The 23,054-nt window shown below is 41.0% G+C and overlaps 1 protein-coding gene across 2 annotated transcripts in view; it reads right to left on the reverse strand.

The window, feature by feature from the left end:
* LHFPL3 (LHFPL tetraspan subfamily member 3) overlaps window positions 1-23,054 on the reverse strand; it is a 256,868-nt gene that overhangs the window by 66,414 nt on the left and 167,400 nt on the right. For both annotated transcript variants that reach the window (XM_065859775.2, XM_065859769.2), the window contains exon 2: window positions 16,608-16,844. In XM_065859775.2, coding sequence (XP_065715847.1) covers window positions 16,608-16,844 — 237 coding nt within the window. The remainder of the gene's footprint in view (window positions 1-16,607; window positions 16,845-23,054) is intronic.

Below are 23,054 nucleotides of genomic sequence, written 5' to 3' on the forward strand. Positions count from 1 at the left end.
TCAGCCTAAAAGGTGACTGAAGCCTGGATGGAGCTGCTGGACACAGCACAGCCTGGTACAGGGCTGGTGAGGCTGCATGCTAATGGCATTTGCTTTTATTCCACAGCTCCAACAAGAGAAACGCTGCATCTTCAAAATGCTGAATTTCCTAGACCAGCGCTTCTCTTTTTCTTTTTAAAGGAAATTGCTGCAAAGTGTTGATTGACAGCATTTGTGAATATAGCTTTTTGCTTATCTACAAACCACTTATACTGTGGGCACTGTTTGCCTACTGCTCATTAGAAATGGTTAGTATCTACTTTCTGGAAGCCAAAAGAAGTTCCCAGGCATGGCCCATGGCCCACTTAATTTGTCAGCTGCAGCAAACATCATGGCTTCAATCAGTATTGTGGACTTAATCTCACAAACCCAGTAGCATAAGCCCTGGTACCATTTGGCACATTTGAATTGTGATCTGTAGATGAGAATTGATTATTTTGTATACATCGACCTTCAGAAAAGTTTCTTACAGCAGCTGCTGAAATGATAGTATCTCCTAGAAAGATTATCATCAGTGGAGGTGGGTCGGTTGTTCTACCTTTTTTATCTTTGGTTGAACAAGGGAACAAATTATCCGAAGCACAGCCTGAGATCTTATCGGCCAGAACTGAATAGGCAGTGTCAGTTCCCCAGCACATTTTGTGAGCTGCCCCCACAGCAAAGCTCTGGGCGAAAGCTACTGGCCATGCCCGTGTTGCAAATATTTTTAAGTATAACTGTTATACGTAAATAGCCATTTTTTCATTCAATAGCTGAAGCAAACAGCAGAAACAATAGTTTGAGCCTGAACTGAAACAGAATTTTTACAGTTTATTTTGAAAAATGGGGTTCCATAGCAATTCCTTGTTTCCTCTTAGACCCAGGCACATTCTAACTGTGATACCTGTCTTTCTCATGTCTTCAGATCCTTCACTTCAATTCCAGCTCCCTCCACACCCCGGACCTTTCCATACTTCCCACATGCTCCAAATGTCTCTTACAGCCTCTTTCCTACAGGACTCTTGGCTTCAGTCCACTTTCCACACATTTATACACACACACGCACAGAAGTACTTGCAATGTTTCCCACGTACTCTACCTAACTTTATTTAGCATGACAGATGACCACAAAAAGGCAGGTAGTGCAGCAGATCTGAAATGAGATTTGTGCTGACTTGGTGAGTCACGTGTTGTTAAGTGCTGAATCTCCTGGCTTTCCCTTTGTGGGATCACTAGCTGACGCTCTCTTTTTTTACCCAGCCATTGATCTTCAGAACACTTCTGGGAGTTGGGTATTTCTAAGATGTTAGCCTTTGTTAAATTTTGTAGAAATTGGACAATGGGTTTAAAAGTTATTAGGAAAGGGGACTGATAAACAGGTGGGCAGATAAGCAACGTAATTTCATAAGGAAATTATTTTGATGGGAAAATAAGGAACTTTTGCTTTCAGATATCAAAAAGAAATGTACTAGCATAAAAAATCCAACTAAAGTAAAGCATTAAATTCAACGGCTATCCATTAAAAGGCTTTGTTTTTTGAAATACTATTGCTCATTGAAACTGTTTTTTCGAAAAAGGCTCCATAATTGGGTTTGTGTTGTTTTGAGATCTATCTGGCACACATAATGCCACAAGGAATCAAGGCAACATTGTTTAAACTAAAATCAAATTTCTGAATATATTGATTGTTGTTGAAAAAGTCCTATATCTCTGAGGACAGGAAAATATAACAATTAGAAATGTCACACTTGCTACCAACTCTGTAAGTATGTGCGTTTAGCTCCAGAACTTGGACATGTTGCAAATCTAAATAGGGAACTACAGTTCTTTTGCTCATGTTACCCAAATGTGTGCAAGTGTATAACCCGTCACTGTCGTGCCAAGGCTGGTTTGCCTGTCATAATCTTTTTAAAAGCAACAATATTAATGCAGCCCTGGAAGAACGGGAGGACCAACCATTCATTGCAATAAGGACAAATTATTTCTTTAAATGAGAATGCAGATTAAAAATCAGATGATCTAAATGGGAGAGTGGAACACAGAAGGAGGACTGTTTTTATCTTAAATACCTCATTATGTTCCTTGGGAATTGGGAGTAATCTGTCACTAGAAGATGGCTGACAAAGCAAAACGGTAATCACTGGAGACTAAATTTCTTGGAAACTTTTGAGAAGGAAGTGTCAAATAGTAAGTTAATTCACTTTACTAATTCAACAAGAGTCAAATGGCACAGTGGAGTGGGAATGCAAAGACACTGCTGTACTTTCCAAGGCAGACACAAGGCAATGAAAGTTGACCTTTGGCTCTACCACACAGGCCTGATAAAATCATCAGCTCTCAACATATTCACACCGCATCCACGTCCATCATGTGCCCAGTCTACAAGGACAGTTCTGTCAGGAGCCAGCAGAGCAGTTACTGTTCTTTGGAAGAGATTTCGCTTTTTGAGCACATGATATTTGATACTGACAACCCAATCCTGAGGTATCTGAGAGGCATGCCTGGGTAAATTCCAATTCTGGAAATAGGAATTACATAGCTAAAGTTAGGAGTCCAATGATCAAGGCTATCCAGATGTAGGTATATTTTTCATTTATTTCTGGGTCTTCCTAGTTAGTGTGTTTGTCAGTACAGGGTTAAGATAAATGTGGGCTTTTTTGTTATTGGCATCTGTCTACTATGAGCTGAGCAGAAACCAACTTTTTTTTTTTTTTTTTTTCCACATAGTTTGGCCATCAGTCATCCTCCAGATCCAATTTTTGGTCCATTTTCTTCAAATATGTGCTATACTTGAGTCAATGATCTAGAAATGAAAAGTACCAAGTACCTCAAACTGTCAACTAGCTAGTTCAGAAATTCCACTCTAAGAAAAAAGGCAGAGAACATTAACTAGACTGGACAAGTGATGAATTGCTGCATTATTTTCCTGTTAAAAAACGGAATTGGTCAATGCAGCGGGCTTTGAGCTGAGTGATAGCTATAACAGCCCATGTATACTTACTATATGATGACATTCACCTCCTCTTCCCAAGCAGGCTAAGAGTGACAATAGTGTTTATAATGCTTTTACCATTTAAGTTTAGAAAGTAATACTAGACGTACCTAAAAACAAACAATCAAACAGAAGAAATCCATTTAACTTTCGGTTTTCATCTGCTTAAATGATGTTATAATAGTTTTTCTATAATTATGAAAATATAAATTGAGAAAACGTAGTTCTGGGATTATGAAAGTTGAAGGTCTGGAATGAAAGTGAAATAAAGAGGTTGGCTAAGAAATTGGGAAACAAATACATGCTCTATGAAAAGAAAGGGGAGAAAGACAGGGAAAAGCAAGAGGAAAGGAGAACCAGGGTGGAATTAAGGCACAGCCCAGGAAAGCTGACAGGAAAAGGAAACAAAATGTTTAACGTTATTTATTCTAAATGCTTAGTTTGAAAGATATTACACTTTCTCTGCAACTTTTTATATGAGTTCATTAATTTATGTCAGAAGACAACCTAAAGATAGGTCTAGACAAACATGGGCTGATCACTGTGATTTCAATGCTATTCACAGCTCTACAGACGATTACGAAGAATAATGGGACAAAATGTAATGCAGGTTTAGCAGGGATAGATGGTGCTGAATGAACCTGATGGGTTTTAGGTGTAACTCCAGAATATTAAGAAAATAATCTAAATAACATATAGTGTGCCACGGCAGGGACTGATGTCACTGGCCACCAGGACCTCTCACAGTGGTTACCCCATTTCCCATCTGTGGCAACTATCACTGTGCTCCCAGTGCTCTGAAGGGCCCTGCATGTTCCTGATACTCATGCATGTGCAAATATTTATAGAATCATAGAATCATTTTGGTTGGAAGAGATTCTCAAGGTCATTGAGTCCAACTGTTAACCTAACACTGGCCCTAAACCATGTCCCTAAGAACCTCATGCTTAAAGGCTTGTAAGGCCACACTAAAGAAGGCACCCTGTGAAGTGACGAGACAGAAGCTGAGAGAATGGCACTGTTGAAAGCACGTGCGCTCACATCCATAGGCATAAAGTAAGGATTTGGATGGAAAGGAAAAGAATATGAAAATTCCACTAACCTTTTCAGGTGAGCTAACAGCACCCAGTCTATTGACTGTTCTGTATTCCTGATGGACCTTACAGAACCATGGACTTCCCTTTCCAGACCTCTCTTCATTTTTCTTCACTAAGTCAGATTTAGTCTTTGCTTGGAAACAGGAAGAATCGATCCCTTCCAAAGTGGATGCCCTATGAGAGCCAGAGGCCAAACCAGAGGTCTGTAGACTTCCCCTTTGCACCCAGCTCCAGCTTCTCCACAAGTTCCCAGGCTGTTCTTTCAAAAACACTTTCCATGGTACAAAGAGCAAAAGTCAATATTAGCCTATCCACAAAAGTTATTTGAGACTGATGTTGGGTGAGCACATACTCTGTATGTCTGCAAGGACATTAACTGCACTGAAAAGCAATGGACGGGCTTCAGCTGGACTTAGGAAACAGGTGACACCTGGGCAAATTATTTGTGATCAGGATCTTACATAGAAATTATCCTGAAATATTAAATCCTATCAGTTCATGCCATAATTATCAATACTTAGCATTTTTAGAACATTTTTATAGCTATATTTGTGTCTGAGCACAACTTTACTACCTCTAACCTTTGTAAGAACTGCTTGATGGATGAGGAGACTCAGCCTTGGATGCCAGTTTCTCACTAGTGTATAAATGATTGATCAGTGTATAAACCTGCTGATCTTCTGGCATCATTGTAAACATACAACTTCTAATAATTTCACAGAGCCCTTTTAGGAATTTGTTTAAGATAAGCTTGTCAATCCTCTTCAAGAAAATAGTTGGGCTGATGGTTATATAGGAAGATTTATTGTACTTAATAACATGTCATCTTTGCCCATATGGGCTAGGAATTAGCATCCACAGAGTAGCAGGGATAATACATATAAAACTGCAGCAGAACAATGGCAGGCAGTTGTGCTCTTTCGACAGTAACCATCTCTGCTTGGAAGTGCTGAGGCCACATAACAGTAATGCTCAGAAATTTTCAGCTATCATTTAAAATTCAACAATTAGATGCTGCAGGCTATTTCTGAAAGGGCACAGAAATACAGCCTTAATGCTGATAATAATTTTTATTCTCCCAAGCAAAGCTGCTCCTTAATCATTTGGCATTACATCTTTCCATATTGTCAAATCCAGCATTTCCATTAAGGATACAAGTACTGTGTTTTTGTGGCTGTTCTCTTAAGTACAGTACTTTTATACTTTGCCAGCACGGCTTCTGTACTGAATTTCCAATCAACTATTTGACAATGTTTTCTTCTTCTTAACATTTGAAATATATTGAATGATTTCTATTATACTTCCACTTTCTCAAGTAGACCAATATTTGTCTCCATAGGATATATGGTGTGTGATCTTTATTGCTTTATCACAGTTTTATTTGCAAGAGGTCAGCCAGTTGTTACTGCCAGAGGATTATGATAGTTCTTCAAAGGAAATGTGAAGGTATTTGATACACATCAAATATTAAAACACCTGCAAAATATTATTTGCAACTCTGCTGAAGGAATAGTATAAGTAAGATTCATGGCCATTTAAAAGGTGTATGAATTGCTCTAATGGATTCAATTTACTCCCACCCACTAAAATTATTACTGATTTCACAGGATGAAAAAAAACCCCGCTGTGTAATCATGTCCAACATGCCCAGTGGAAAAGCTCTGAAGATTTTGGTTCAGTAATCTACTCAAACATAAAAAGAATAGTAGTAAACATTTTGTATAAAATGAGCCTATTTTAGCTATGCCAATCTAATTGGGTTTCTGAATTTGCTCTTTTTAAAGTAACCACTAAATAACTGAACTATTGTACTCTGCAGAGATTCCAGAGGCATCTATTTTAGCAGGCATTTATATAACACTGCTATTTTTCTCAATTCTTATCCAATGTGCACTTATTTTTCACTTATATTATTATGCTAGAAATGTAAAAAGTACAGCTAAAGTATTGCCTTCATGTTCAGGAAGCAAGAAATTATCTACCTTTACACCTCATTGCTGGTAATAATGCCGATGGATTTACGCAGTATTTCAAGATGGTTGTCCACTTGTTAGACCCTACAGTGGGCATTCAGGGTCTTCAGCTGTGCCAGATGGTGGGGAGTGTTCATTCTGTAAAGATCTACCTTTATTGATCGAAATGTACAGTGAGAGGTTATGAAATCTTGGAAGAGTAGAGAAGGAAAGCAAAGCAAGACATGGGGAGGAACAGAATGCCCCAACACAGTTCAAACAATGGGTATGCTTTTGTGTCTGAATTCAGTGCATATGTAGAAAAGAAAGAAGGTGGCTCCTGGTCTCCTTCTTCACATCTTTTCTTTTCCTTCAAGTGAGGAAGAAGGAGGAGACAGACCTACAACATCCAGATTTTCTCCAGACTGCTGGTGGCCAGTGGCAATGCCCAGTTTCTTTCTCTCTCAGCTGCTGTGGGTGAAGATGACCAAAGAAGTCTTCATGTGTACTAGCAAATGGCTCATTCTATAAGCACGGCCTGATGCAACAAGGATTTGTCAAGGGGCAAGAAATGTACCCACATACTGATGCAGAGCATGTGGGAAGTCAGCTGAACTCGAGCTGGAGAGGTGCTGGCAGACAGGAGGTCTGCTGGGTGTCTCGGCTGCAGACAAGGACATACTGAGCAGAAGAAGAGAGGCTGTAACACCTCTGGGCACAGCAGAGTCAGGACCAGTCCTGGAACAGTGTCAAGGCCCGATTCCACAGCTAACACAATGCTGATAAACTGGAGGCGATTCAGGCCATTCTACAGCCTGTGTGATACAGGAGAATAGTTTAAATGATCATGCTGATCCTTTCAGCCTCTTATCAGACACAGAGTGATACAAAGAGCAGTGAGATTTGGTTTCAACCTGCACACACTAGACAGGAACAACACAATCTGATTAGGAGAGAATCAGTTGCAAACACCACAAGGCAGGGACTGAGGGAGATAGCAGATAGGAGCCAGAGCAATGGTCTGTCTTGTGTCAAACACTGCCCCCTAGAAGGGTGCAAGTGCTTTGGGACAAAAGACTATTTTGAGATTAATAACTTTGTGCCATGACACCCTCATGCCAGCTCATTATGATCCTGAAAATTTTTAGATTTACAAAACTAAGGTGAAGGTGGTTCGCAAAATCAAAAGTGCTGTGGTGTTGTAAATACATTTAGTCAAACAGGACTGCAAATAAACCTCTTTTTTTTAAATTTTTTTTTTTTTTTTCAGTTTTACCATGTCTGTAGAGTACATTTCATGCTAAATGATCTTGAAGCAGGTGCTTAAAAGTATTTCTGACAACTGGAATGCTTGCATGCCAAATGCCTGAAAGATTACACGTAATAACATGGACCATCATTTGTTTCATTTAAAAAATTGAATCAAAGAAAAAATATCATCCATATACAAAAGACAGGGAAAACCTTGATAAAATATATTTGGATTATGATTCCACTTGTTATCTATTGTGTTCCTTTCTAGAGAATGAAGTTAGTATACACCTGCAGCAATCTTGAGCACAATATTACTCGTAAATATCATGTCTCTGTTTCCTCTTCTGCTGCTTTTTTCTGGTATTGTCTCAGGTAAAACTGTGCAGACATATCAAAGTCAACAGACAAATATCTTGGCAGCCAAGAGCAGCACCTTCACTTTCAGTCACAGCAAACTTGGCCCTAGCAGGGTTATCCCAGAGCCAAGGAATCAAAACACCTGGGTGCCCTAGTCTGGGCCTGTCCCAGGGCCAGGCTTCCCAGTCATACAAGGAGGGGTCAGGGCGAATGACAAACAACAGGAGTCCACCAAACTTGTCATTCAGGAGAAGATGAGGGACTCAACAGAAAGTGCAGATCAAGTCTGGAAGTAGTCCAGAAATAACAGGAACAGTTTAAAGGTTCTAGGATAAAGCAATTTAATAATGATCGGGTAAATATAGAACAGCTACAAACAGATCAGCTTTTGCCTCTTAACTATAGTAAGTGATCTTGGACACTACCTGTAACAGAAGCTAGAAAGCCAGATGTCTCAAATACTGGAGCGAGTTCAGAGAAGGGCGATGAAGCTGGTGAGGGGCCTGGAGCACAAGTGTGATGAGGAGCAGCTGAGGGAACTGGGGCTGTTCAGCCTGGAGAACAGGAGGCTCAGGGGAGAACTTATTGCTGTCTACAACTACGTGAAAGAAGGTTGTAGCAAGGTGGGTGTCAGTCTCTTCTCCCAGGTAATGAGAGATAGGATGAAAGGAAATGTCCTCAAGTTGGGGAGGTTTAGACTGGATATTAGGAAAAATTTATTCACAAAAGAGGTTGTCAGTCATTGGAACAGGCTGCCCAGAAAAGTGGTTGAGTCACCATCCCTGGAGGTGTCTAAAAGATGTGTAGATGTGGTGCTTAGGGACATGGTTTGGAGGTGGACTTGGCAGTCTTAGGTTAGTGGTTGGACTCAATGATCTTAAAGGTCTTTTCCATCCACAAAGATTCTATGATTCTACGAAATATCTCATTAAGAAAAATTTACATGTTTCATCTGGTATAACTTTGGAAAACAGGGCTGTTTGTCTTGCTTTCATTTGAATTTTTTGAAAGTTCATTTATTTTAAAGCTTCTGACAACATCCTTTTTTTGTTTCTGTTGACACTATGCCCAATATGGGAGAGGTTACCTGCATTTTTATTTCAGATGTTCTGTTTGCAGATAGAAAATGATCCCGACTTTATGAAGACGCTGAAGAAGAGTCAAAGCAAATTCACAATTGAAATGAGATAATGAAATTAATGGCTTTTTAAATAATGAGAAAGATTTCGAAGAAAATTGCTAGGACTCACTTCAATAAGGAACAATTACAGTTCAGTTCTACCGGCTTCCTCTGTGTGCAAAGACATTAGAGCTGGTGTGAATATATGGACAGCCTGGGCATCTCTCTGAAATGGCAGGCTGGACTAGACAGCAGAAAAGTCCTCACAGATCAGCTGTTCGCAGTCACAGTCCAGATTCTTGGCACAAACCTGCCTTGATTTTTCAGTCTACATTAACACTTTGCCCAAAAACATGCATGCAAGAACAGTTGAATCACGAGCTCTCCTCTTCTGTTCCTCCTAAAAACGTGCTTTCTGTCAGCAAGGAAGGTGTGGATGGTGGGGTATGATAATCTTTGTGCATGACTAGCCCTACCCAGAATGAAATATGTGCCAGCTACTTCCCTTTTATATATGTATGTGTTGTGAAACAGCTCTGATTTTTTGTCCAAGATTCAAACCACCATTTCTAATGCAACTACTAGTGATGGCACAGTCAGACTTGTCACTTTCTAGCTCAGTTAATATGGCATTGCTTGTAACAGGCCATAGGCTTCGTTTTAAATTAACACAGATTTGCCAGTGTTAGGTTAACAGCTGAATTTGATGACAAGGTCTTTTCCAACCAAAATTATTCTATGATTCTGTGATCTCCAGATCTGTCCAGGCTTTGTAAGGACTTGCCTTTACCAGCACAGAGATTGTTTTAGCTTGTGACAGCACTTCCTAATGACTTCATCCCCCATTCCCATGCGTCATATCACTCCACGTCATAATGCTCAACCGCTCTGTGCTTTGCTGCCCTACAGAATTTTTCAGCTGAGCATAGAGCCCATACAATGCATTGAGTTCCCTATAGCATTTAAGAAGCATTGTTTTGAGGCTGCCTAGCATTTTGCTACCAGCATGCCTTTAAGTCCCCATACTTGGTCCCTCATATCATTAAATGGAATGATAATTTCTGCAACTGAGCTATTTTATAAGACTCCTTACAGAGTGTACCAGCAAGTGGGATCCATCTTTCTGTGACACAGAAAGCAATTTGCCATGTTTTTCTTCCTCAACCAGTGGGGAATTAGGAGTCTTTATTCATGGTCTCCAACTTCTTCAGTTAAGTAATCAATGCATATGCTTAAGACTAATTTTAATTTCTTATTATAGAAAGTAGAGCTGGAAAGAAACTGTTGGATCAGCTGATATATCAATCAGCACTACTGCGAGACTGACCTTTATTTAATAAGGTATTTTAATCAGCTTTCAACTTTAAGTTTTGATGCCTCATTTGCCTCCCCTTAAGACTATCATCATTTAGCACACTGGTAAAGTAGTTCCCTGATAAAATACTTTTATTATATAGCTCTAGTCTCAGAATACATACTGTAATAATAATTCCAGCACTATGTAGCTTTTCTAACTCACCTTCCCTTTCTGTAGCACAGCACAACTTATTAACAACGTCAGTCTCATTTCCCCCCATTTAAAAGACAGAGAAACTGAGAAATCAAATGACATATCCAAGCTCAATAAGAGAACCAGGAATGAAACTCAGCTATTCTGAACATTGCTCCAGGGCTTTTGCCTTGTGGACACTCAATGCCAGCAGAAAAATCTAAGTAGGTTCTCACATGCATATGCATGGGCTTCTCACATGCTCGTAAACACAAAAGTAGACATTTTCAAAAGGAAGTGTCTTCTAAGTCTGCATTGAAGAACCTTGATTTCTGATCTCACTCTCAATTTCTTCCCCTCAGTTCCTACTAAAACCTCAAAAATACTTTGATTTTCTGCCTGCCTTAGTTTGAGGAGGTTCTCTTCTCAAGTTGGCGCTTCTCAGACTTCCACCTCTGATCTCCAACAACAGTGTTCTGCACAGAATACTGTATACTGCTGTGGAGGAGGGGCCCCAAAAATCCGCAGGCTGGAGCTGTTCTGCTTTGTGTGACAGAATTCAATACACACTGGGCAAGAAAGCGCATGACACTAAGGCTCTGCAAAGGAAAGTCCTGGATTTGCATCCAATGACTGTTCATAACAGTACTTGGATGAAAGTTCATACCTTGGGTGTAGATTCTGCAGCAGTACTATGAGAATCTTCATCCTGGAGAGGAGTTCCCTCTGATGCCACCACAATGAAATCTCCATGGTTATCTTTACAATTTGTCTTTTAAAATGTCATTTATATAGTTGAAATCACAGGCAAATGGTTGCCATTATCTAAAGCAGGAAATTTTTGGGAAAAATGTATATTAAAAAAACCTGTTTGGCTTCTAGTTGCAGGTTTCTAGATGAAATACGTTTTGTACTACTTGTCTATTGTTCCTATACTCAGAGCTCTTTGTAGTTCATCGTGGAGGTGATGCCCAAAGGAAAATAGGTTGTAATTAAACAAAGACATGAACAACTGGAGCTACTTGTCAGTTGAAGCCGAAAGAGAACATGTGAACTCTTCATGGCTGTGATAAGACTTTATTCTGGCTGACATGGCAGAGAATCATGTTTTGAAGCTAGAAATGAGGGCCGAGAATACCCAACCTGGAACCTATAGCTTCAAAGAAAGGCCTCATTTTGCCTGTGAAAAGCATGATACCTAAATATTTCTCCTTTGAGGCAAGAGCATAGACCTTTTGATGTAGTTCCAGCTTCCTCTGGTCAGCTGCAGCCTGGCAAGTGCATGCGGTGGGCTGTCTGTAGCAATCCATCACAGATCACTCCCCAGTGAATTAACTTCCACATTTCCCTCATCAAATGGAAATTCAAGTGGCCAAGTTGGTTCTGAGTTCCAAGTCGCCTTAAATGCTTTGAACATGGAGCCACACACCAAAGCAGCAAGAGGTTGAAGTGGGTGACTCTTGAACTCTTTAGAAAGGAGGAATGGGACGAGACAAGCAGACATGAAGAGAAATACCAGGGAAGAGAGCAGCAGAAATCCTGCATTCTATTTTTGAAATTATTTTTATTTTTGAAAAGTACACGCTAACTGAAATGAAAAGGTGCATACACTGACTTTTTGTGTATCAGGACGAGTCAAGGGGTACACAACCCTAAAAAAAAAAAGGACTATATAATTTTAATGGATAGAGAACATGGGTACACAGAAGTATACGTGGTGTTCTGGATTTGTACTCTTTATAATTACTGGGATTGTTGGCAATTCTTTTATGCATTGTAGCTATATGTGAAAACTTAAACCAGGTATCAATATTCATGTTTATTCACCTAATTTTGAACAAGTTAGCCTCATTGTTTGTGAGTGTATTTTATGAGAACTACATGCTGATAAGCAGAGCTTTGCAATTTTGCAGCAGTTTTGTACATGTGTTGTGACTGGAGATATTTTCCTTTTGAAGAGTGACAGCTGACGTGCACTCTGTCATGTAGTCCCTCGATGGGACGAGTGTCCCACCAGCCTCCTGTCGCTCAGCTTCGGATACTAGCCCTTTTGCAGATGGTTTTCTCCTGCAGCAGCAATCATGTGGGTAGGCTATTCCTGTTTACAGAAGATGATTCTCTAGCCAAAGGTGCACAAGTCTCTGTGCAAGACTATTTTTTTCCAATTTACAGAGAACTGCTTTGTCACCTTAACTTCTGTCTTTAACTGTGTTTATTCTGCAATGATGGCAGCCCATGCAGATGTACAGAGCCAGCCTTCAGCAACCTGGATCAGGCCCTGACAGCACTGAAATGGAGAATAATGAGGGTGTAAGTGTCAAACAACTGCTAAGTGCTTGGTTGGGTACCCTGCACTGAGCTCCGCAACAGGCTTTCTGCATCGTGGCCGTTGGGAGCCGTGTGGTGCAGTTTGAGTCTGTGTGTTGCAATCACTGTGAGGTAGATGAATCCTTTAAATCTCTTGCCTAGCTCCCAGCTCCTTTTATTTATTTCAGCCTCAGGCTTGTAACTCTGAGAAATCTTTAATGCAAATTGCTTATCTGTGAACATATGGGCCCCAAAGATGAGACAAATGTTAAACATAAACACCTTGTGAAGCTGTTCTATCCATCAGAAAAGCCACAGCTGCCACAAAGTGCATCATCCACCTGCTCTGACTGATATTACCAGGATAGTTTCTTCTGAATGCTCTTGTATTTATCACTCATAATGCAAACCATATTACACTTTCTATCCTAAAAGTAATAGCCTTGCACTCTCAATTTATTTTGAAAACTACTCATTTGGTTGCTTCACCCTTTGGCCAGAACTTTAATTTTATGTCATTAAGACATTACAGTTCAAAATGTTAAATTATGTCATTACACGACACATCAAGGTTTATGCCTGATGTTGACAGCTCACTCAAAATGGTGTTGATGAAGCCTAAAGCTAAGATGAATTCTGAGTATTTTTGTTATCACCCTGCATGCCATTAGTTTAATAACATACAGGCCTTTAAGTAATTACCATTAGTTCCTATAAATTAGAGAAAACCATGTAATACTGTTCTCTCCTCTTCTTTTGCTGATGGCATAAACATAAAGTGGAATTCTTTTTAGAAATAGCATTTTTTTTCTTCAAAAGGCATTTTTTTAAATTAAAAAGGTGCATTCTCACAAAAAGCCACAATAGAGTCACAACTGTCCCTTGAGGAGACACCTTGCTTATCACAGCCTATGGGATGTCCAGATTTGTAACCAGAGGACATCACCACCACCAAGGGGAATGAGTCCCTGAGCTCCCATCCAAAGGACAGCCCTGATCATCAGGCCACATCTTTTGGCCCTTGGAAGGCAGCAGCAGCGCAGGGATGCTCCTCATCCATACCTGCTAAGCTAGAAGCAGGAGCCAGCACAAGGCTGGAGTAGACCTCTTGTAACTGAGGATAGGGGATGTTTAATATTCATGGCTGCTTGTTATGGGGGCTTTGATTTCCTACTGTAAGAGTAGCTGAGGAGACTGAGGATGGGATTACTCATATCCTTAGTCTTGTCTTCTTGTCCATACGGGAGGCATGCTAATGGTATTTGCTTATTTCAGGTTTTTGACTTCCTGACCATTTCCAAGAGACACATGGATAGTTTACATGTGGACTAATGCTGGTGAGTCTTTATCCAGTATCTCCTAACTCAAGAGAGGCCATGGGGGTGTAGTTTATGGGGTGTCAAACCCTCATGCATGTGCAGTGTGTGCCAGCAGTACAGACAGAGGGTTGTTTGATGCCAACTCAAGGGCAAGTGTTCGCCCTAATCTTCTACCAGCTTCTTCATTGTTAAGATGTAAGCAACCAACACTCTCTAACCACAGACCACTGCCTCAAACTGGTCACCTGAGCATGCAGTCAGTGACTGCCAGGGCTATAAAAACCTGCCTCACAATCCTGGCCACATGACCCCAAAATCTGCCTCTTAAGCACTGTAGGCAGCATCCACAGTCAAATGACTGCTAGCTGCCAAAATGTGTGAGAACTGCCTACACATCCCAGTGCCTGCTTTGGAACACGGCCTTTTGGGCAGAAACCCCTCCCTGGTCTGCAGGGGTCATGTCCCAAAGCCCTGCTCCATCAGTACAGCATGGGGGACAGCAAGCTGTATCCCATCTTGGACAGAGATCAGAGACCACTGGAGGGAATTAAGTGTTCATGCCTTGTTGTCTCAGGAGGCAGGCAGACTTTCCTGGTATCCAAAAGGCCAGAAGAAGGACTGATTTCTGGCCAGGAAAGTGGAGAACTGGTGCTCTGCTGGCACTGGTACCTGCCATGTCACCACCACATGCTCCTGCTGTGTTCTCCTGGGTCTTCTCCGGGGCTGTGGCTGTGTCCAGGGGCAACACACACAGGCAGGGAAATGGTGGGAAGCTGCAAGGGGATTTAGATTTGCCATCTTGTTGCTCAGCAGAAGCTTTTTGTGAAGAGCAGGGAGATGACGCCCTTTACAGAAGATAGGTTGCCTCTTTTTCTCTTAATTTGAAAGGTAGTTTAAAAAGTGATGAACATTAGGCTTGACTATGAAGAGCAAAGTGGGGTGGGTCCCCTTCTATTGAGTTCTGTTTTGCTTGAAGTTGTTGGTGTGGTACATTTCTGTGCTTAACCCAAGGAAAATGAGCTGCTGGATGATTATGTCTGATATGCTGATGATCAAATGTTCTGGCAGGAGCTTGTGCCAGCGATGTGAGAGATGATGAGTCTCCAGAAGCTGGTTTTTGCTCATAAGGTGCCAAAACAGATTAGGTTCTTTGATACAAGTAGGTGTTGGGTTCATGGGCTCTGCATGGTATAGACAAATCAGACACAGTGCTGATGCCAAAAGCATTCGTGGCATAGCTGTGAATGCCCTTCTGATAAGTATTTTAATTTTCAAATGCGGATGAATATAACCTTACAGAAAAGGGCCACAGGGACAGTCCTTGAAACCGATGCCCTCTGTTTACTTGCAGAACAGATGTACACATGCAATTGCAAGTAACATACATTTTCCTTAACCCAGAGGCTCTAACCAGGTCTGGAATTGTGTTTGAAGTTCAGTCTTCAAGTCCATTTATCTTTGGGCTGAGTGTGCTGACTGTCTGCAATTCAGCAAGCTGGAGCCAGTGTGATGATGCTTTCAGATATACAGATAATGGTCCTTTTGGAGCAGGACTAAGATCAGCTATTTTTGTACAACACAAGCTGCCAAACAGCTTTTGATTTCCAGTCCAGTGGTGAAAGGCTCCTAATATATTTGCTATTATTAGAATCAACCTACAAAATGACAAAGGTGGTGGATGAGCTGAATGCGGAATCCTGCACTCAGGGACACTCGGTGAAACTAGTAGGGGGTCAATTTGAAAGAGATCAAAGAAAGTGCTTCCTTAGCAGTCGGTAGTGGGCTTTGGGAACTCACTGCCATGTGGTGCTGTGGAAGATGATAGTATCAGCAGGTTCAGAAGGGATTAGAGATATCCAGGGACAACAGGCCCATTAAAAAGGCAAGTCAGGGATGTGCCCTCTGTGGTACCTGTCACGTCAGATCCACAGCTCCAGGTGCTGGGGGAGGATGAGGGGAAGGGGCTGCAGAAACCAGCCAGGCTTGCACACGCTTGCCCAACAGCATCTCTCCTCTATGTGTGATGATAAACTACTGTCCTTAGCTAGTTTAGTGTTTTTAATCTAGAAGTGTGTTTTATCCCCAACCCACTGCATGAATATTCAGTTACTTCACCATCTTAGATTCCTATGAGCTGACTAATGAGCTCAAAGCAACAAAATCGAACGAGAACCAAGATTATTCTTCTTTCCTGGCTCTGATCCTTAGTCTACTGGTGTTTCACTGTATAGGCAGTCCCACCACACTGCTCATTGCTGATTTCCCAAGTCAATGCTCCCCTGAACTGCGTACTGTTCTAACACATACGCCATATTACAGCCGTTTGTATTACAATGCAAATTCCTAAAGGAACCAAATGAACAAATCTTCCATGAGGTACAGAAAAAGATGGAGATAGTGAAACTTAAATGCTAACGAAGTAACGTACAAGTTGGTAACACAAAAACATCCCACCTACGCCTCTAAAAACTGTTAAGGATAAATCATGCATAGTGCAGCAATTATGGCAATTTCGAGCTTTCTTACATTTTGGAGGCTGAAAAGCAAAACTTTCTCTGCCCCTCACATTTCTTCTTTCCCAACAACTTAGGAAGCAAGCCAGCATGCCAACTTTTAAGTATAAAATAAAACAAACCCAACCATTGTTTTTAAGCAATAGCCCTCGAGGCCACCCAATAATAGTGTTTCTAAAGCAGTCCTACCTTTGTTTTCCAACTTGAGCTCCTCTGCTAGCAAGCTGTCTTGTCTGTTGCCAAGCACAAATGCCAGAAATGAGAGGATCAGGGCATCCAAGATTCCAATAATCGCCAGGATATATGCCCAGCGGACTGAACAAGCCCCCAGCGTGTACTTGTCTGTCTTTTCACCACACATCCGTTTTACCTCATCTGAATCCCAGCCATCAGGAAAAATCATACAACCCAGGACGAGACAGGCAGCTTGGAGAAAAAAGAAAAGGAAAACAATGGAATAATGAGACCAAACTTCCATTTTGATGAGAACCTACACAGTTATCATTAAAGCAACACACTTTTTCATCCTGAGCTTCAAAGCTAGGTTACTTAAAAACAAGTCACAGACTTTTATGCAGTGATTAAGTATTTAATATAAAAACTAAAGGTACAACTTCAATTGCACACCTTGCATAAGAAAAAAAGGTTAATCTTGAATCCCTGGCCAGTTTTTGTACCAGTACAATCACATTTTCCTAGTGAGACTGATTTCTTCACTGTAATACGAAAGGCTCACACAGAATAAAAGGGGAAAAATATTTAGTAACCTGGATATTCAAAGGAAACACTGGATTACTGTCAAATGACCACACAAACAAACAGAGAAAAACAGGAAAAAAACTACCTGTCATTTCTGGTAATCTAAGTGTTTGTAACGCTCATAGGTAATAGTAAGGCGGGATTTTTTGTGAGTTGACAATACCCCTTTAGCTGAAATATGTTTTATGTGTGAGGTTTGTACTCCTAAAAAACACAAGTAATGACATTGTTTTGCAAGGAAAAATAAGCTGTCAACATTGCTGTCAACTTCTGATCTGGTTTACCTGGGGATTCACCACATGACATCTGAAACGAAAAAGCACTGATCTTTTTAACATCAAGAAAAGCAAAAAGCCTCTCCCCACATGGAAAGCTAGCTGATATCGACCACCAGCCACTCTGGGTACGGACAGCCGTACCGTGGTGGGGACAGAGGCAAAGGGCGAGTGTTCATCCATCAGCCTGGGTGACTGCTAAAAGGCCAAACTTAATTTTTAAGCAGCAGAAATTTGCTTTGACCCTTTGTTCCCAGAGAAACTGCCCTGCTGTGAGTAGTGGTTCTTGTGGAGCAGGCAAAACAGTGTGAAAAGTTTGTTTTTCCAACAGCTCTGTGCTCCACCACCTGAGGCCCAGTCAGTCTCGCTGGCCAGCAGCTGCTGTGATGTCCCCTGCCCGGATGCTGGAGCGTGGGCTGAGCAGGCACAGCTGTCTGTGCCCGGCCACCCACACCTCCTGTGGGACATGTGAGCTCTTGGGCAACGAGAACTCCAGTGTGGCCTCTGCTGGACTCTGGAGCACAGACACAGCCCTTGCCCCAGCGTCTTACCAGCCTGACTATGAAGTAGGTTTGGGTTTGGCCTGTGCCTTGGACTGGCACAGGACTTGCTGTTCAAATGTGCCCCATGGTCACTGGGCAGCAACCTCCCTGGGGGTTATTTTCTCCTCTTCATACTGGACCGTGGCCTTGTGGTGGTGGGTACCGTGACAGCAGTGCAGCACCAGGGATTCTGCCCCAAGAGGGTACAATGTGTCCTGAAGTGGTGATACATCATCACAAAAACACACATACAAAAGCAAACCCATATGCTGAATCTTACTGATGTGGTCTCTCCCTGAGTCACTAGCTGAGAAAATCCATGGGCTGGGAAAACATGCCAATATGCCAGTCTCATAGGACTGAATATACATCTGAACATAAAACCTGTGTAGGACCTGGCTTCTCACTGCCCTTCTTAGTAGGGCCGATAAGATACAATGGATCCTAAACTATATTTTATAAGTCTTAATATTATATTGGTGCACTGTACTCTAAATTGCAGGTATATGTGTTAATTAAAAAGAATACATTGTGTGGCTTTCGGCCTTTTAAACAGTTGCTGAACCAGATCTCCATTTGGAAAACATAGAGTACCTTATGCAACCAACTGCTGCCGTTGCTTTGGGAATTGCAACAAGTTCTTGTCTTTTCTGGACAAGCATAAGCGCTGTCATTTTACATCCTTCTAATGCCCACAAAACAAAATCGTACCTGCACTGAATCAATATGATGAAATACTGGAAAAGAGATGTGCAAACAGAGCTCAGGAATGGTATTTTCGTTTTGACAGCTACACAATTGCTGCAGACAAAGCCTTGAAAGCATGTCTGCAGAAAGCATCTGGCGCAGCATAAAAGCTGCACCTAAGGCATTTGACAAGTTCTTCCTGAGCAGTTAATTTGTGTGAAAATATAACAGCTTATAATACTTTCAAGGACAATTAGGCTTAGAAACAAGGACAATTAGATAAGGACTGATTTACTCAGAACATGCAGGTTGGACAAATTGTAAGTTGCCTATTGTCTGCCTTAACTCATTTACACTATTTCATAAGATCTTCCAAAGGTTTTAGAGACAAAGTGTAAAATAATTTTGCGCTCTTGAGCTGGTTACATATGCTTCCAGAAAGACCATTTCTTGCAGTCAACACATGAGCGTTGCCCTCACACTGGTGAGGGACTCCACTGAAATGATACAGCAAATCTGCATACTTCTGGTGTTAGTGAAAATGTCCACATTTACCCAGGTGACTGGTGACAAAAGTTTGATTCACTGTGTAACAACAACTACCAAAGCCAGTTTACTTTTATTAATCGTCCTCAAAATGAGAGGAAGCTTAATGCTTATTTAATGACCAATAGATGTGGGATTTTTCTGCTAATTGTGCAAGAATAATTAGTAAAAACTGACGTCTCTGTGTTTTTTTAATTACATAGCACATCAGACATATGTTCTTAGTAGCTCCTAAAAATAATTTAACTTTGTTCATTTCCACCTAGGTAATTAAAAATACAGGCCCTTATCGCAGGAACTCTGCACAGCTTCCCAGCTGTGTTCCTCAGCTTTCCAATTAACTCTGCTTTCCTGAATTCTGTTCCTGCACACTTTGATATACCTGCTTAACTTTCTGGAGTCATTCTGTTGATTGTAGTTGGACCTCTCTTGGTAATAAGACACACAGGTAAACAGTGTCTGGACTAGATCCCTTTGCACAAAGGCAGATATCAAAGAGGGGATATTATTACTTTGTCCTTTGCCTATACAGTTTAGATGCTTTTTACTAGATGGCTGCTTGGTTAACATCTTCAGATGCAGGAATCATATCTTACCCATAGAGGTTAACATAAGTAAGATTAGTCAACCTCCAGTCTTCACTTGCTAAGGGAATATTTGCACTGAATGCCTTTAAGAATAGTCTTGCTCCATAATACGAAACAGGTAATGATTCATTTATCAGCTACAAGACCGAAAAGACAGGTATGAAATCCACCTACAGATCTACTTTGTATTGCTAGGAATTTTTACATTTTAATCCCTCTAGAGGATTAGACTTGTCTCTAGAAGGAAATTACTTTCAGTTTTATACAAATTTGAAAATCTTAAAACATTTAATGCAATTTCAGTGAAACTGTTAAGAGATGATTTTATAACACATACATGGGTCCACTGTCTCTAAAGGCAATGTAACTGAAATGGAAATGTAACGAAATGGAAATGTTTACTACTATTCAGTTCTAATAAATTCAGAAACCTTTGGATTTGGAAAGCTCACCTGCTGAATGAAAAGACTGAAATCATCAGTTCCTACAGCCTTTTGGTTCAAAAGTAAGGAAGAAGCTAAATATATGTTGGTTGAAGGCAGCCTTCTGTGTGTGAGCTGAATATGTGGGATTAGCACCATCTTCCTGAGCCCACGGACAACCCAGCCCAGGACCCCTGCGGCTCATCGGGAGAAGCAGCAGGGGGACATTGATAAGTGACTGATTAGTGTCACTGACATCATTCAGAGCTATTTGGGCAACTGTAAAACTTCTTTCAAAAATCATATCCACATCATTTTCCCTTTGGTTGCTTGAGAAGCTCCTGGCAGGAATAGTGACGTTGTAACAATGGCCCTGGGCTTCCTCCAGTCCTTCTAGTTTTCTTACAAGGTGTGAGGTAACAGAAAATTTCTCCTATGTATTACAGTCTGGTAAAGCTTTTCAAATAATTAGTAAATAGTAGTTAAACATGCCTGACATACATTTATGTCTCTTCTTAAAAGCTATTTTTCTCGTATGAACTGCAAACAGAAGCTGTCACACGGTTTTCCTTTAGGGCTCTGAGAGACAAGACAAATTATTCATACTAAAAGAGGGAGTCCAGGATTTTGCCTCCTTGGACGAAAGGATGCAGATATGACACTTTCAGAGATTGGAAACAGACACTGGATTGTTGCTGGCACTGACATCCTTGTGACTCTGACCAACCTAATATTATCACAGCCCGTGCTCTGTGCAGAGCTCAAATGGTAATTAGCAAGCAAGTAGTTCATGATCCTATGGTTGTGCCCAATACGGTGACAGATTAATTTTATATCATTGCATGGAATGAGGTTCTATTTATAAAAAGGCTGACTGTTATACAAGAAACCAGTGCTCAGAAATTCCCACTGGCAGGACACCTCTCTCATCTTCATTCTTTTCCTGACAACATACCCAATGTGACTGCATGTAGAGTACGATGATGGCAGGCTTCCTGACTAGAGCCAAAAGAACAGAATAGGAATTGCACTGACCAGCTATTTTATTTCCATACCCACATATGCAAGAGCTTCCAAGCCTCCATGGTTCAAAAAACTAAGTTCTTTGTTTTCAGACTTTTCCTAAATGGTATTTACAAAATCAGTGACCCATTAAACTCCAATAAACCAAGTATTGTCTAGCCATGTTGGTGGAGTGAACTTCTAGGAAAGAGTGAAATGAAAGGTGAGGACTCTGGCAGGGGACACTCATTAGGACTACTGTCGTTCAGGAGCTTGTGCAAAGGAAGGAAGGAAGGAAGGAAGGAAGGAAGGAAGGAAGGAAGGAAGGAAGGAAGGAAGGAAGGAAGGAAGGAAGGAAGGAAGGAAGGAAGGAGAGAGAGAAAAGGAAAGGAAGGAAGGAAGGAAGGAAGGAAGGAAGGAAGGAAGGAAGGAAGGAAGGAAGGAAGGAAGAAAGAAAGAAAGAGAAAGAAAGAAAGAAAGAAAGAAAGAAAGAAAGAAAGAAAGAAAGAAAGAAAGAAAGAAAGAAAGAAAGAAAGAAAGAAAGAAAGGGTAAGGGGAGGTGGCTGAAGACACAGGGTCAGCTACAGACCTGAGTGAACACAGTGGCTGCACGTCCATGCAGCTGAGATTGCTTTGAGGGATATGGACTGTATTAATGAGTGAGATAATAAGTTGGATAACAGAAATATGGTTGTCCAACAGCCATTGCCAAAGACAAGCACTAAAGAGCACGAGTTGTTCAGAAAGACAGAAACAACTGGGAAAGTAAAGCAACATTATACGTGAGGGATGTGTTAAGCTGTAAAGATGGAGAAAAGAATAGCAAAGATAGTGGAATGTACTCCAGTTAAGATCACTTGGGGGAAGAACTGTAAGGGAAATTTTACTGTACTAAGGGGCCCTATTTTAGACCTAAAGTGTTGGATTCATGTATGGATAGAGATTTCTTTGATATGAGAGAGACGGAAAAATCTGTGAGGGCTTGTATCATCATGGGAACATTCAGCTTCCAAGTTTTGATCATTAGCCACGATAATTAAACTTTGTAATGCAGTTCTGTGAATAATTTAGTTAATACAACAACTATCTTAGCTTGAGCATAAGGATAATGGAAGAGTATCACAGATTTTGATGAGCCTGTGGCAGGTGGTTCACAAGGTGTATCCCAATGACCCACTGCGAAAGACCACAACTTCTGGTGTTCCAGCCACGGTTATACACAATAGTAGTTACAGTGCCTTGTCCAGGAAAAATATGAAAAGCGGGGAGTATTAATGGATGCAGGCTTAATCATTGTGTGGGTAAAAAATCCCTAGAAATGTCACAACAATGAATTGCTAACAGCTATAGCAGAGGTAGGTGACTAACTGTTAATATAAGGGTAAACTGAAATTATAGACGACAGGAGATACAAGTATTTCTTAACAACAAAGCAGGTATGGAAGGTGGTATAGCTAGAAGCCCACAGACGGGTAGGTTTCAAAAGTGACATTTACACTGTTTCACCTCCCGTGGTGTCCACTAGCCCTGGGATCTAATAATGATATTTTTTCTCCTGATTTTTCTGTTTGAAGTGTCTCAAATAACATAAAAACAACTGTGTTGCAGCGCACCAGAGTTCTTCAAACATGTTTTTGTATCACAGAAGGTGTGTTATGAGCTCTGTGTGTCAGCTGAAGGTCTGTGTCCAGAGGTCACAGGAATGACAAAGGTGTTTGCGTGTGCTCTGCAGGCCACAGCCGGGCAGTCAGCCGTCATGAGGCTGGGTTGTTTGACCATGTGGGAATATCCAAAAGCCACTTTTCCCACATGCCAG

This window comes from Patagioenas fasciata, chromosome 1 (genome assembly GCF_037038585.1).
Source record: "Patagioenas fasciata isolate bPatFas1 chromosome 1, bPatFas1.hap1, whole genome shotgun sequence".
In the NCBI taxonomy this organism is placed as follows: domain Eukaryota; kingdom Metazoa; phylum Chordata; class Aves; order Columbiformes; family Columbidae; genus Patagioenas; species Patagioenas fasciata.